Below are 15,110 nucleotides of genomic sequence, written 5' to 3'. Positions count from 1 at the left end.
AGAGTTATTTCTCCCTTTACTTTAACAGAATCTCCAGAGAATCTAACTGAAGGGGTAGTAATATGTCTTAGACGGTCTATAGTTAATTACATTCGAAAGAAAGCACCGTAAAATAAAAAGTCTGCTGAACTTTCATTATTTACAAGTATCTTTTTTACATCATAATTAGCTATAGTCATTGAAACGACTGCAGCATCATCATGGAGAGTTTGGACTCTCCGAAGATCTTCATCAGAAAATGAAATTAAGTGTGGCCCCCCCCTCCGTTGTCATTTGGAAGGACCTTTCGAGAACTCTACCCCCCCAGGTGTTCCTTCTGAGATCATGTTAATGATTCGTGCTGTTGGTTGATTGTTGTTAACTTCCTCAGCTTGAGGTTGGTCGGTCGGAGATTGAGTCGGACAATCGCGTCGGTATTTTTTGAGATAGCCTCATCAGATTATGACTTCTATTTCATCTTTGAGTTAAATACACTGCTTGATGTCGTGACTGTAATCACAATGGAACCAATAGTATTTCTTCTTATTACGACTCATCGATGGTGCTCTCATCGGCTATGGATGACAAAGGTAGTCTTTTCCCTCGATCTCCATTAAAATCTTTGCACGAGGAGTAGAGAGAGGAGTATAAGAGTGAAGAGTCATACCTATAACTGAAGGTATTCAGTTTTGGACTTCATCGGTGAGGTGAAGTTTCTTTATCGGTTAAAACCCGACTTGGTCCAGCCTGGGTCCTATTCTTTTTCTATTTTTTCTTCTGACCTTTTTCTTTTCGATTGACATCGATTAGTAGCGTCCTTGTTCGTGCAGATATATTTGTACGCACGTTTGAGAAGTTCTGCATACGTCTGAGGGAGCATCTTGTCCAGAGAATAGGAGAATCTAAAATTTTTAAGCCCCCTCTTCATGGCCGAGATGATTATATCCTCATTGAGGTCTCGGACCTCAAGCATGACAGCATTGAAATGCATCACGTAGTTTCGTAAAGTCTCTCCTTAATTCTTTTTGGTAAAAAAGAGACTATCGGACATTCATGACATCCTTCTATTGGTACTGAAATGAGCCATGAACGACTGCTCCAGTTGCTCGAACGAATAAATGCTTTCTGGTTGGAGCCCGAAATACCAGGCTCAAGCAGATTTTCGGATGGTGATCGAAAAATATAAATATAAGAGGACATCGGAAGCCTCTTAAATCATCATGAGAGCCTTGTAGCTCTCCAAGTAATCAACAGGATCAGTGGAGCTATCGTAAGACTCCATTTGTGCTATTTTGAACCGAGTTGGAATCGACTCATCTAAAATGTGTTGGGAGAAAGGTGGAGAGGTGTGGATATCGAGGTTATTGATAGAACCTCGATTGTCCACTTAAAGTTGAGCAAGTCAGCAATCAAATTCTTTGAGCTTGTGCTCATAGTCATCGAGTCATTGTTGTTGAGAAATCCCATGACTGGAATCTTCTCCCAAAGAGCTTGTAGGTGAGTGAGGCTGCTTCCCTTTCTTTAAGTGATGATGAAGAGAAAGGGGAGGAGACTATCGATGATGGTGAGTGACGCGATGAGAGTGCCAGGATGGCTACGACTCAACATAGTGGGAATGTCGAGTTGGTTGTTTACCCAGTGAAGGGGATCATTGGGGAGCACGACGGCTGTATCTTGAGGGCACTTTGCGTAGTGCCTACTCCATCGGAGGTTGTTGCTGCTGCTGCTGCTGCTGCTATGCAGTTTGTTGGAGGCTATGAACTGCCTCTGTCAAAGTTTTAACTTTTGATGCTAAGGCAGCAAACTATTGTGTATCCACTGTAATGGTCGGATGCGAAGAACTTGGTTCTGTGGGTGGTAGTGGAAGATCATCCCAGCAGGTAGATTGCCTGGCGGACTCGGTGGAAATATTTTGAGCTCTTATTTTTGACATGTTTGTCAACTAAAGGACGCCCGTCCCCTATCTGGTATGCTAATCTATTGCCGCAACCTCCGATAAGGTATTCGGTTTGGAACCGAAAGAGCTGCACCCAAATTGTGTGATGGGGGAACCCGCGAGACAAGTCCATTGGATGGAGGTTGTCCGATGGAGGACTCTTCGATAATTAAGTTAGCCGAAGTTTTGGAATAAATTAAATAGAACTTTTCTTTTGTCAGAGATAGCTTACCCATTTTCTCCCGCTTACCTCCCTTTATATAGAGATGGATATGTGGTTGTAAACCCCGTTCCATGAATTCGAGGAATGTGGGAGTAACCGATTCAGTTATGCACAACGTGGATCATGGAAGTTATTGAGTCGATTGCAGGCGGTTGATCATATTTTGCATCATGGGCAAATAATCGTCTTTCCTTAATCTTTGGAGGTTAAGTTATAGTCGCCTTTACTCGACTGGAAGCTGAATGAGATGTTGTATAATCTTATTCGGCTACAAACTAGATAATGTTGCCAGATCAGTTGTGTAGCAAAGCAAGCTAATCAGGTGATTGTGATATAGTCGGTAAAAGAAAGAGTAGCTTCTTAGCCATTCGATGTCTTTAGTTAGACTTGGGCATTGGGCCGTGCCTGGCACGGCCTGGCCCAGGCCCATTGGGCCACAAACCAAATGGGCTGTGCTGGGCATGGCTCGATTACACCAGACCCTAGCCCGGCACGGTCTTAGGCCTGGGGCTTGGCGGCCCATGCCAAGCACAGGCCGGATGGGCGGCACGCAGGCTTGATGGCCTAGTCTTTTTTTTTTCTTTTTAAAAAAAAAAAATCAGCCCAAATGGACCGTACCAGGTACGGTCCGTTGGAGCCTGTTAGGGGCTGTGCCAGGCATGACCTATTTGAGGCTATTACGATCGTGCCTAGCATGGCCCATTTAAGGCCGTTACGGGCTAGGCCCGATCCGTAATGGGTCAAATCTTTTTTTTTTAATTTTTTTGGATTATAATGGTTATATTTGAGAAAATGACCATTTTGAACACTCCAACAACCAAAAAATAGCTGATTGAGGATTATTTTGGAAAAATAAAAGTTTTGGAGTTTCTATAAATAGGGCTCTCCTTTTTCATTCTCACCACATCAATTCATCAAACCAATCCTCTCCCTCTCTTATCTCTTTACTTCTATTTATTCTCTCTTCTAGCAATTCTGCTATTTTTCATTCAATATTTAGCAAGCAGCAATTATAGTTTAGCAATTTAAGAGTTATACAAGAGGAGGATGCGTCCTTCTTTTGGAGGTCGGAGTTCAAGAGGCAGCTCTTTCGGTTGTACTCTGTTAGCTCTACTCTCTTCGGCTCTCCTCTTTAGGCTCAATCCTCTTCTTCCAGCTCTTCGCTTTACTTCTTCTTCCTCTTCGGCTCTATTTAATTTTCTTTTACTGGTTACGTATTAGTTTTTTTTTTTTTTGCATTGACTCACTTTAGATGGCAAATTATGATGATGAGAGTATTGCCGCCATGCAACCCAATTTTTTTTTATTTTTGAGGAGGAAGAAACTCTTTCTACTCCCTTTAAAGTCCCTTCTGTTGAAGCTGGAACCTCTTTCCGTAAGAGGACCAACGCTGTATCGAATGATTTTGATAGAGTTTTAGTTGATAGAGTCTATAAGATAAAATATAAAAAATATATCAAATTATATAGTTGTGCCAGTTTTGGAGAAACTGATCATTTGAAGAGACATCAAAAGTCTCATAGGATAAGTGATTCTCATCTTCAAAGCACTCTTAATACACAAGATGGTGCCCTTGTAGGAACTTTTGCTTACAATTATAAATATCAAAGAAAAGTACTTGTAAAACAGATAGTTAGAAATAAATTATCTTTTAGCCTATGTGAATCTTTTAATTTTGACGAGTGTGTTCAATTAGCTTTACAACCTACTTACAGAAGAACCAGTAAACGTACATTTAGAAGAGTAGCTATGACTAATTATCTAGCAATGAAGGATAATTTGATTGAAACTCTTTCTATCTTAAATACAAAAATATCATTAACTTCTGATATATGGACTGCATCTGTAGGTAGTATATTTTTTATTTTTGTCACTGCTCATTATATAAATAATGATTGATAATTAAATAAGCGCATTCTTACTTTTCATTCTTTTGATTATTCTCATTCTGACCGATAAATATCTAATACTATTTATCACACTGTAGCTATATATGGTATTAATAATAAAATTATGTCTGTTATATTTGATAATACATCTAATAATAATGTAGCTATCCAATTATTGAAGGATTCTTTTCATTTCATTCTTAATGAAAATTTATTTCATATTAGATGTACATATCATATTTTAAATCTTTCTGTTCAAGCTGGAATGGGTATTGTTTAAGATATAATTGTAAGAATTAGGAATGCAGTATCTTTTATTCAATCTTCAAGAGCATGATTACAAGAATTTAAATAATTATATATAGACTATGATAAATATTTCAAAAAATTTAAACTTGATGTAGTTACCCATTGGAATTCTACATATACAATAATTTACGATGTATATCAATACAAAATCTGTTAAGTGCATATATAAATGATTATGAATTAGGCTTTATTTTGATTGAAATCGATTAAAAAAAAGAAAAAAATTTAATTAGTTTTTATAATGCTATAAATATTTTTTTTAGTGTTTATTTTTTAATCTCTTGTGTATTTTTATAATAAGCATATATAATTTATGATCAATTTGTATAATATAGATATGATAATATTTTAATGCCTATTATTCATAAAATAAAAGCTAAATAAAATCAGTATTAGAACGTGGTATGTTCTATGCATAACTTAACTGCTGTATTTGATCTACGGATCAAATTAAGTGGCATACATATTTTACTTAATGAAATTGATAAATATATAAATCATAATTTTGAAGTATTTTAAGCTGAGGTAATTCAATTACTTTATGATATTTTTGTATTGTATGATAAAAAGATTCGTGGCTCTAGACAGTCCACATCATCTTCATAATTCACTTCTAGTACCTCTTATTCATCATTTATTTTCTCATTTTTTGCACATAAGAGACATTCACATGCATCTTCTTCATTTTTAAGCAACGAACTAAAATTTTATTTATAAAATAAAAACTCTTCTGCATTAAATAAAAATTAAATAAAAAATCTTGATGTATTGGTATGATGGAAGAGTGTAAAGAATCATATCCCGTTATGTCTATAATTGCATATGATATTTTAGTTGTATCGATGTCTACAGTAGCATCGAAATCAGCTTTTAGTGTAGGTTGGCGTGTTCTGGATGAAAAGAGAAGCAGGATGATGGGTGACACAGTTAAGATGCTGTTCTGCTTCAAAGATTAACTGGATGCGAAGGCAAGACTTCAGGACAGAGGAAGACATAATACTGGATCTGATGATGAGGACGACACAAATAATTAGTAAAATTTATTTTTAATTCTTAATTTTTTTAAATTATATTTTTACTTTTTATTTGTTGAGGTGAGTCACCTCTATTTTCTTCTCTTTCTCCCTCATTGTATTCTGGAGGTTAGGCCTGGCCCCTCCCTCTTTTGTATAATTTTGATTTATATTAATAAATTGGTAGGAGTTCATACCAAACCCTCCATTATTATAAGGTGGTCCTTATTTTTACAAAACAAATTTCAATATCTCTTTTTTTTATTTATCCCCCAAGTTCTCAATCTAATTTATTTTATAAAAATTATTTTTTAAAATAAAAACTTTAAAACCAATCCATGCCAAATGGGCCGTGTCTTGGCCCGACCCATATAGGCTGGCATGTGGGCCATGCCGGGCCTAGGCACGTGCCATGCCGTGCTTGGTCTGGCACGACAGGATGTCCCAGCCCAGGCCCTGAAGAGCCGTGCCGGGCCTGAGCTGCGGGCCACCAAATCTCCAACCTAGCTCGACCCCTAGTATTGGCATGTCTCATTATAGTACTTGGTGGGCCATGCCAAGCATGGCCCAATTCGTGTCGGATTGGATCGGCCCATGGGTGGTGTTGCTGCTTAAATCGATCGGAGTTAGAAGACGGACACATGAAAATCTCATGTGATAATATTGATACTCGAGTTACCTATAAAATAAGTCTTAAATCGGAGGTTGTGGCTCCGGTGAGGACCATCCGACGCTCAAGTCAGAAAATCAGAGAACAAAGAAGCAGCAACGGATTCTCTGAGAGAGATTCAATTGAACTTACCTGAGTCCTCGAGGCTCTAGTTGTTTATATAGATGAATGTCAGATAGCTAGATTGTTAACTGTGAGATTGTACGATCCTGAGATTGTCGGACCGTTGGACATGTCAAACTGGATAGGATAATTCAACCCTTAATCGCTCTCGTGAAGTAAGGAGATCGTTGCTAGTAGCAGACTGATTGGAAGATTTGAATACACCTTTTGAATAACCTCGAAGATTATGTCTGATCTTTTGACCTTGTTGAATGAGTGGTGTCACCTTATGGCAGATGAGGATCCCACCTATTAATTATATAGGTTGTTAATCAGAAGAGATTTTAGCCTTCATGTGCTCTCCACATGGGGACATTTATTGCTTTTGGCCTCAGTTCATATCAACATAGATGATCAGGATACATCGTATTAGTATAGAGGAGCTCATATTAGGGTTAGCTCAGCTTATATCAGGATCAGCTCAGCTCATATGAAGGTAGCTTTTCATAGCATGCCTCTTCACAGTATAGTCATAGCCCATAGAGCTGTAAATCTGAGGCATCTATGATATCACTGTAACATATCCCCCTACTCCTGAGTCTGAGAATCAGATGAAAGAAGTACTATTGACATGATGCCTCAGACCCAAGGATGTCCATTCACGTATCCCATTAAGCGTTAATACGGATGATAGAAGTAGTTGAGAAAATGATCTTGAATTTTGAGTCGATCATGGACCATTTGGAGCTAGGGCCAATGAAGGACCGTTGATAGTTGAGTTGAGGATCTTTTTGGTTAGCCTTTGTTCATCCAGAGGTTTGCCCCGGATGAAAGTGACGGACTGTTCGAAAGAAGAAGCTCGACAGATTCGGAGGAATACTTGATGGACGGCCCAGAGGAAGAAGCTTGATGAATACGGATAGAGATCAACGGACTTCTGGAGGTCCCGTGGGTTATCCTCCACTTCTCGTACAACTCAGACTCTGTAGGGGTCTAGTAAGTTAGTCTTTACGAGTGACGTTGTATGTCTATGGCGATCTTGTGCCTACGACATCTAGGACTTCTCATCTTCATGCGAGAGACAGTGTGTGCTGGCGGCGAGCTTGTGCCTATGGCATCCTATACTTCTCGATGGTGTTTGGAGTGTTTGATTAGTTAGCCCTTCGGAGGTTTCCTAAGGATCTCCCTCCGCTTCTCTTGCGACCAGGGCTCTGCAGGGGTCTGGTAAGTTAGCCCCACCTTGGAGTTGTCAAGATCTTCTTGAGGGTCTGGGTAAGTTAGTTCTCTAGAGGTTTTTTAAGGATCTCTCTCTGCTTTTCGTGTGATTTAGACTCTGCAGGGGTCTGGTAAGTTAGCCCCACCCCAGACTCATCGAGGTCTTCTCGAAGGTCTGGCAAGTTAGCCCTCTGGAGGTTCCTTAAGGATCTTCCTCCACTTCTCGCAAGACTCCGGCTCTGCAGGGGTTTAGTAAATTAGTCCCACCTCGAAGTCATCGAGGTCTTTTCAAGGGTCTAGTAAGTTAGTCCTCTGGAGGTTCCTTAAGGGTCTCCCTCCGCTTCTCATACAACTTGTACTCTACAGGATTTTGGTAAGTTAGTCCCGTCTCGGAGTCGCCAAGATCTTCTCGAGGGTCTAGTAAGTTAGTTCTCCAAAGATTTTCTAAGGGTCTCCTTCTGCTTCTCACGCGACTCAGACTCTGCAGGGGTCTGGTAAGTTAGCCCCGCCTCGAAGTCGTCGAGATCTTCTCGAGAGTCTGGTAAGTTAGCCCTTCGAAGATTTTCTAAGGGTGTCCCTCCGCTTCTCGTATGACTCAGGCTCTGCAGAGGTATGGTAAGTTAGCTCCACCTCGGAGTCATCGAGGTCTTCTCAAGGATCTCATAAGTTAGCCCTCTAGAGATTTTCTAAGGATCTCCCTCCATTTCTCATGCGACTCAGACTCTACTGGTAAGTTAGCCCCACCTTAGAGTCATTGAGGTCTTGAGTTGTGGATCTGCACACAAAAAATGAGGAAACTTGCCAAACCAGCTCTAACTGGGCCTTTTGATTTTTTAGTCAGATCATACTTTTGGAGGTTAATAGACTGTTGTTATCCATTTGAGCTAGTTTGCTTCTCCTTGGCTTGCTCAGATTTATCTTTTGGTGATGTTGACCCTTTGAGGCTAGTTTGGAAGTTATCTTATAGGTCTCATCTCATCTTTGTGGCTTTGGTTTGATCTCTACTTCAATTTAAATGCTTGAAGAACTGTTGTTCAAGAAGAACGACACAGAATAATAGATAATATTCAAAAGCTTTTTACCATCAGAGTTGTAAGCATTGTTTGGGAGCTTTTTAAGTTTTGCTTGACTCCTGTTGTTTGCCTCAGTTTGGATTTGTTTTTAGCTTCGAATTAGCCTGATTTTTATCTCAGATCTGCATGCTTGGATTTTGAATTTGCATGTTTTATCTCGGATCGGTATGCTTTTACCTTGGATTTGAAAGATTTACTTCGGATTTGCATGCTTTTATCTTGGATTTGAATGATTTATCTCGGAGTTGAATGCTTTTACCTCGGATTTGAAGGATTTACCTCAGATTTAAAAGTTTTTATCTCAGATTTGAAGGATTTATCTCGGATTTGAAGATTTTTACCTCGGATTTGAAGATTTTTACCTCAGATTTTCAAGATTTACCTCGAATTTGAAGGCTTTTACCTCAGATTTGAAGGATTTACCTCAGATTTGAAGGATTTACTTCAGATTTGAAGGCTTTTACCTCATATTTGAAGGTTTTTACCTTGTATTTGAAGACTTTACCTCAGATTTAAAAATTTTTACCTCAGATTTGAAAGATTTACCTCGAATTTGAAGGCTTTTACCTTGGATTTGACCTTGACATCACCTTGAATGATGGATTTTTTAGCTCGGGTCGGTTGGATCGGCCTTAACCTGAGCATCGAACCCATTTGATACTGATCTGATCTTGGATGGCCATATTCCACTATCTCCATACATTCCTATGCTTCATTTTTGACTTAGAATATTGTGGGTCTACGTTCGGCATGTGCTCTACTACTTTCTCCTGCAGGTTGTCTACCTGGGCTATAATAAATAAACATAACATACCTTGAGGCCCCTCATGAGTGGCCACAGCACAGTCGTAGGCCAGACCTAGATTGTGGATGATTTTCATGACAAGGCGTGTGAGCGGAGGGCGCCGCATGCAAATAACTTTGGATCTGCCACCCTCCCGAGCTTCGGATCCGACCAGTGTTGCAGCGATGTGATGAAATTCCTTCGATTTGGAGATGGCCAGTCTGAGTCTAGTCGGTGTCTAGATGATCCACAGGATCAGACTGGTATTGAGGCAGTGTAATGAAACTCCTCTTTAGACTCTATGGAGGTGTCCATGATCGCTCAGGGTGCGATAGTGGCCAGGAAGTCAGATTCAGTGAGGATGCCATCGCAGGAGATGCCAGTGGCACTGTCTGGAAGGGCATGAAAAAGGTCTGGACTGCTTGGATTGCGGTCGTCAAATGTTGAACTTACTGAAAGAGTTGATCGAATTGGCCAGTCATGACTGGTATCGGTTGGGTCGGTTAAACTGATGGAGGGACGACCGGTTGAACCAACAGAGAGATTTTCGGTTTCGACGGTTGAACTTGATTGTTAGCTTGGCTGGCCGCCTGTCGGAAAGCGGCAACATTGAAAAGCCAGAAAGATATCCGTCTTTGAGCCATGAACGCGAAGATTCAGGCCCTTCCTCTATCTGTTGCTGCTTAAATGGGTCGGAGTCAGAAGACGAACACTTGAAAATCTTGCACGATGATGCTGGTACTGGAGTCACCTGCAAAATAAGTTCCAAACCAGAGGTTGTGACTCTGGCGAGGATCCTCCGATGCTCAACTCAGAAAATCAGAGAAAAAAGAAGCAGCAATGAATTCTCTGAGAGAAATTCGATTGAACTTATCTGAATCCTCGGAACTCTAGTTATTTATATAGATAAATGTTGGATAGCTAGATTGTTAGCTGTGAGATTGCACGATCCCGAGATTATCGAACCGTTGGACATGCCAAACTAGGCGAGATAATTCAGCCCTTAATCGCTTCCGTGAAATGAGGAGATCGTTGCTGGTAGCATACTGAGTGGAAGATTTGAATACCCATTTTGAATAACCTCGAAGAGCATGCCTGATCTTTTGATCTTGTTGAATGAGTGGTGTCACCTCATGGCAGATGAGGGTCCCCCCTATTAATTGTATAGGTTGTCAATCAAAAGAGATTTTAGCCTTCATGTGCTCTCCATGTAGGGATATTTATTACTTTTGGCCTCAGCTTATATCAATATAAATACTTAAGATACCTCGTATTAGCATAGAGGAGCTCATATCAGGATCAGCTCAGCTTAACTGAAGGTAGCTTTTCACAGTATGCCTCTTCACAGCATAGTCATAGCCTATAGAGCTGTAAATCTTAGGCATCCATGATACCATCGTAACAGACGGCTCGACCCGATGCCCACTTCTAAAGACGGCCTTTAGAAAATTTTGGTATTTGCCCCAAAAGATATTATTCAGATTAAATTAAAATTTTCAAAGATGTTGGAAATGGTGTTATGGAAACAATAGTGTAGGCGTCGCAAGTATTCTTATTTGATTTGTAATACATAGGATTTTACATTATTGCATAAAAATCTAGAATTATTCTCCAATGTATGTAGACATGTAGCCGTAGTACATACAATTTATGCACTGCATCATGCATACATGAGCCCAGACACCGCTTATACTCACCCGCGAAACAGCATAGCAGCTTCTACCCGCACCTCCATCCGAGCCAGCTAGTCCACACGGTCTACCCTTCGCCATCTCCGACGGAGATTCCACGGCGTGCCTTTTCTGCCCTTAACGCCTCCGTCAGATGGGGTGGGGCGGCCAGCGTTTTGGCGGTAAATGAAAGGAAAATACGGTCAAGGACGTTTCCGTCAATTTGAGGCGACCACATCTCGAAGACCATTTTTTAAAAGAAGGGAAGGGAAAAAGGAAAAGATGAGGGGTGGTAGAACAAAGCAATCAAATCGGTGTGTGGGGGCGCAAGCGCGAGCGATGGAGAGAGATCGGGACGACTCCTGATCTCCTCTCAATATTAATAATTCCTCAAAGGAGAGGAGAGGAAGCGGACTCCATCCCCTCCCCCAAATCTCTCCTTTCTCTCCCCTCTACCATATCTCTCTCTCAATCTCTCCACTCATCTATCTACGCTTCCGTGTTTAGAAGCCCTATCGGCGATGCGGAAGGGGCGGGCGGCAGCCACCACGGCGATGCCGGTGCCAGCCGCGGCCGGCGCCGGATTGGTGAAAGAGACGCGGTTCCGCGGCGTGAGAAAGCGTCCGTGGGGGCGGTTCGCGGCGGAGATCCGGGACCCCTGGAAGAAAACTCGCGTCTGGCTCGGCACCTTTGACTCCGCCGAGGACGCCGCCCGCGCCTACGACGCCGCCGCCCGCGCCCTCCGCGGCCCCAAGGCCAAGACCAACTTTCCACTCGGTCCTGGCTCCCCTCCCCCCCCTGGCCATCCTTTCCCTTCCTCCGCCGCGGCCGGAGGATTTCCCTTCCACCACCACCATGATCCAGCCTCGCCTCCCGATCTCCCGCCGCCGCAGCGGCCGACGTCCAGCAGCCTGAGCAGCACCGTTGAGTCCTTTAGTGGGCCTCGGCTGTCAGCGCCGCCTCTCCCCATCCGGTTCTCCTCCCACGTCCGACGGGCGGCCAACCCGCCACCGCCACCCCGTGTCCTCTCCGGCGACCAGGACTGCCACAGCGACTGCGGCTCATCCTCCTCCGTCGTCGACGACGGCGACATCGCCTCCGTCTACCGGCAGCCGCTGCCGTTCGATCTCAACCTTTTCCCACCCCAAGACGATGACTTCCACGCGACCGTCCTCCATCTCTGATGCTCGATTTCACGGCCGAGAAGTGAGAAAACAAGAAAGGACAGAAAAAAAAAAAAGATGGTTCCTTTTCTTCTCTATCTCTTCTTCCGATCATTCCCTACGATCTTTGTTTTTTCATTTTTCCTTTTTTTTTTTTTTTTGCTCCCTTGATCATTTTGTATGGGGGTTTGGGATCTGGCTTTGGATAATGGAAGCTATTTGGATGGTATAGGTTTCAAGATCGGATGGTGTGGGATTGGATCTGCGGTTTGTCTCAGATCTCCTTCTCTCTTCCGTTTTCTTTGTACAAAAAGGATATCTCTAATTTGATGAATGAGAAAGAAAACTAAAACACCTATCTAAGTTGATTTCCTTCTTTATTTTCCCCTCGAATCTTTATATGCTTTAGTTCAATTTTCACATATGCTCTCTTGGATCTCATGTCTCTTTCCATACACTTCACACTGTCAGATAAAAATTTAGTTTTTTTGAGTCCCCATAACATCAAAGTTGTTGCATTTCATTCTCCCCTCTCTCTCTTTGGGGGATGGGAGCGTGGGGGGATGGATTAGCTGATTAAGATAGAGCGGCCAAAAGATTCTTACAGAGGAGATCAAACTTTTGGTATGGAAGAGAATGCATTGAGAAGTTGAGTGTTTTTTGGAGCTAGTTCTGAATTCTAGTTCATGTTCTTTCTGGCTTGGGTAACATCCAAGTTATTTGCTACAACAATGGTCCAATGGTAAATTTGATAATACTTGTTGCTTGTGGATCTGTGGTCGAACTAGAAAGTATATATTATGCTTTGAAGAAATTCGCAGCAATGGAGATTGGAGAAGGCAGATTAGACCTGAGATTAGAGACGGCAGATTAGACTGTATAAGATATCCTGTAATCAGGAAATTGTAACTGAGAACTGGAAGTCAAGGTAATGAGTATCAGCACCCATGGTGACCTTAGTTTGGTTGCAACATGGTGTTCTCATGTTCTGCAGGAATTACAGGGTCTGGAATGGAGGGATGGAGAGCATTATTTCTATCAGTAAAAGGCCAACATGTGTAATAGTGAGATGGAGGGGCTGTGATTCAGTAAAAAGCAACAAGCCAATGGAACGAGTTTGTATAGTTACACAAGATATAGGAGCAGGAGATGAAAGACATCATGGAAATCAAATCAGAAAAAATTTCATCAGTTACTGATGGAAAGGTCATTGCAGTCGAGGATTGTTTTTGTAAAATTGCAACTGGCCTCGGTGGTCATTTCTCTCCATTTGGCAATTTCAGGTTTGGGATTTGAGATTTAAATGGTGCACTCTTTAAGCTAATCATGTGGGATCCATCATTTCACATCCATTGCCATGCAGTTTGGTGATATATTACACTCGGACTCTAATTGATGTAGTAATATCGGGACTGTATTAAGAGAAATTTTGCTATCGATCTACCTCCTTTTTTTCCAAAATTTCTAAAACAAAGTGAGTATTGCTCAACAGAATTTCTCTTTGGGACTTTAGAATCAGTAGCAAAGTAATATTCTTTTGTTGTAGTCTTTTCTTGTAGATGTCATGTTTCTTAGTAATTAATATCAACAGGATCCGGATCATCTATGCACATCTTTATTCTCACGGGTCAATAAATTGAATTCCCGGTTCTCATTTGATTGGTTTGGCCAAAACATATGAGCTAGTTTTCAGAATATTTTAGTAGACTAACGTAAATAACATCCAAATGTGGTTACATTATATCGATCCCTCGTTGGACGATTGAGGCGAGGGAGAATACAGTGTGAATCCTTCGGGCTTCAATTTTGTCTTTCCATCCCTATTGGTTTGGGAGAAGTCGCAATGCTTATGGTCACCAAACTAGCAAGTCCTCGGACTGCATAAGATATCCTGTGAGCACCTTCAAAGCCTATTAAGAAATGACTGCATCCCTTGTTAAATCACAAATGTCATGGATTCTAAATTAAATGGAGCAAAATGAGTCTCCTTCCGTGTTCTCTTAACCAATAATTGTTATTATTATCAAAGAGGCTTCCAAGAACTGACTATAGACTCATTAAGTAATTACCCCCACCATGTACTCAATATTTGATTATCCCAGACCAAAGCCACATGGCGCATGCTAAGCGCTAATAATGGGTGGCAGCCAAAGCCAAATCCCTTCGCATTGCTAATTGGGGATTTTCAATGGGCCAGACCAAGCCCAGGCCCAATGTCCCCACTGATAAAACAGTAGGGTTGAATTTAGCGCAGCTTGAAGTTGGCCCGAATTCCAATAATAGTTTTGAATCACTTATAAACACCATTTTTTTTCCCACAAAAACTCTGCTATTAGTAACAGTCGTAATCACGGGCAGTGTAATTTTTGTAGGAATTGTTTAGATGTTGGGAACTAACAGATAGGAAATGAAATCAGAAGATAGGATGTTATTATTATGCCAATAACCATACAAGAAGCAAACCACCAAGTCCGCTATCTACTTCATTTTCCTCATCCAAAATCAAGGCCAAGATTTCATGATCATCCATTTTTTTGCCAAGCATTTATTTTATTTGAGGCCGTAAGAGAAGGCTTCATTTATTTAATTGGGCGAGTAGATAGTTAAACTCCTTAAACCATGCAACTTGCTATTTATTACTAATTCCCACTACTTCTTTAATTATTTTTCTGGATGCAGGAGGCTCACATGCAATTGTGAGCTATAAAACATAGAAAGGGCTTTCCAAGCCAGTTGGCATCTAATTGAGACAAGCAAAAGTCTAGTAAGGACTGCTGGCTTTAAAGCCATAAAGAAATGAAACTGAGAAAATAATTTTATCCTATTCCTCAATAGCAATTACTATTTTAGAACGTTTTATCTCCAATCAATATAGCTTTACCTCAGTCTTTAAGAGGAGACATGGGACTCCCTTTCCAGAATTTGCAGACAATTAATCACAAAACACGCACACAAACAAAATCTTCATCCGTACATAATATAATAAATCCCAATGACAACTACAACTTAGAAAATTAACAAATCTTCGTCTCTCAACAAATACTCTTTAGCCGGCAGCAGCCCCAGGCTGGAATAAAGAGGACG

General features: G+C 41.2%; 1 protein-coding gene across 1 annotated transcript; it reads left to right on the top strand.

The window, feature by feature from the left end:
• Nucleotides 1-11,134: 11,134 nt before the first annotated feature.
• LOC105050183 (ethylene-responsive transcription factor 3) lies at nt 11,135-12,389 on the top strand. Its single transcript, XM_010930105.4, has one exon. The coding sequence runs from the start codon at nt 11,385-11,387 to the stop codon at nt 12,045-12,047; it is 663 nt and encodes a 220-aa protein (XP_010928407.1). The 5' UTR covers nt 11,135-11,384; the 3' UTR covers nt 12,048-12,389.
• The last annotated feature ends 2,721 nt before the right edge of the window (nt 12,390-15,110 follow it).

The sequence above is a fragment of the Elaeis guineensis genome, chromosome 8 (assembly GCF_000442705.2).
Source record: "Elaeis guineensis isolate ETL-2024a chromosome 8, EG11, whole genome shotgun sequence".
Taxonomy (NCBI): Eukaryota; Viridiplantae; Streptophyta; class Magnoliopsida; order Arecales; family Arecaceae; genus Elaeis; species Elaeis guineensis.
Note: the sequence above shows the minus strand (reverse complement) of the source record. Positions and strands in the feature narration are given on the sequence as shown.

What these genes read in the sequence shown, in the direction of transcription:
- LOC105050183 (XM_010930105.4), top strand. Translation starts at nt 11,385, where the DNA reads ATGCGGAAGGGGCGGGCGGCAGCCACCACGGCGATGCCGGTGCCAGCC.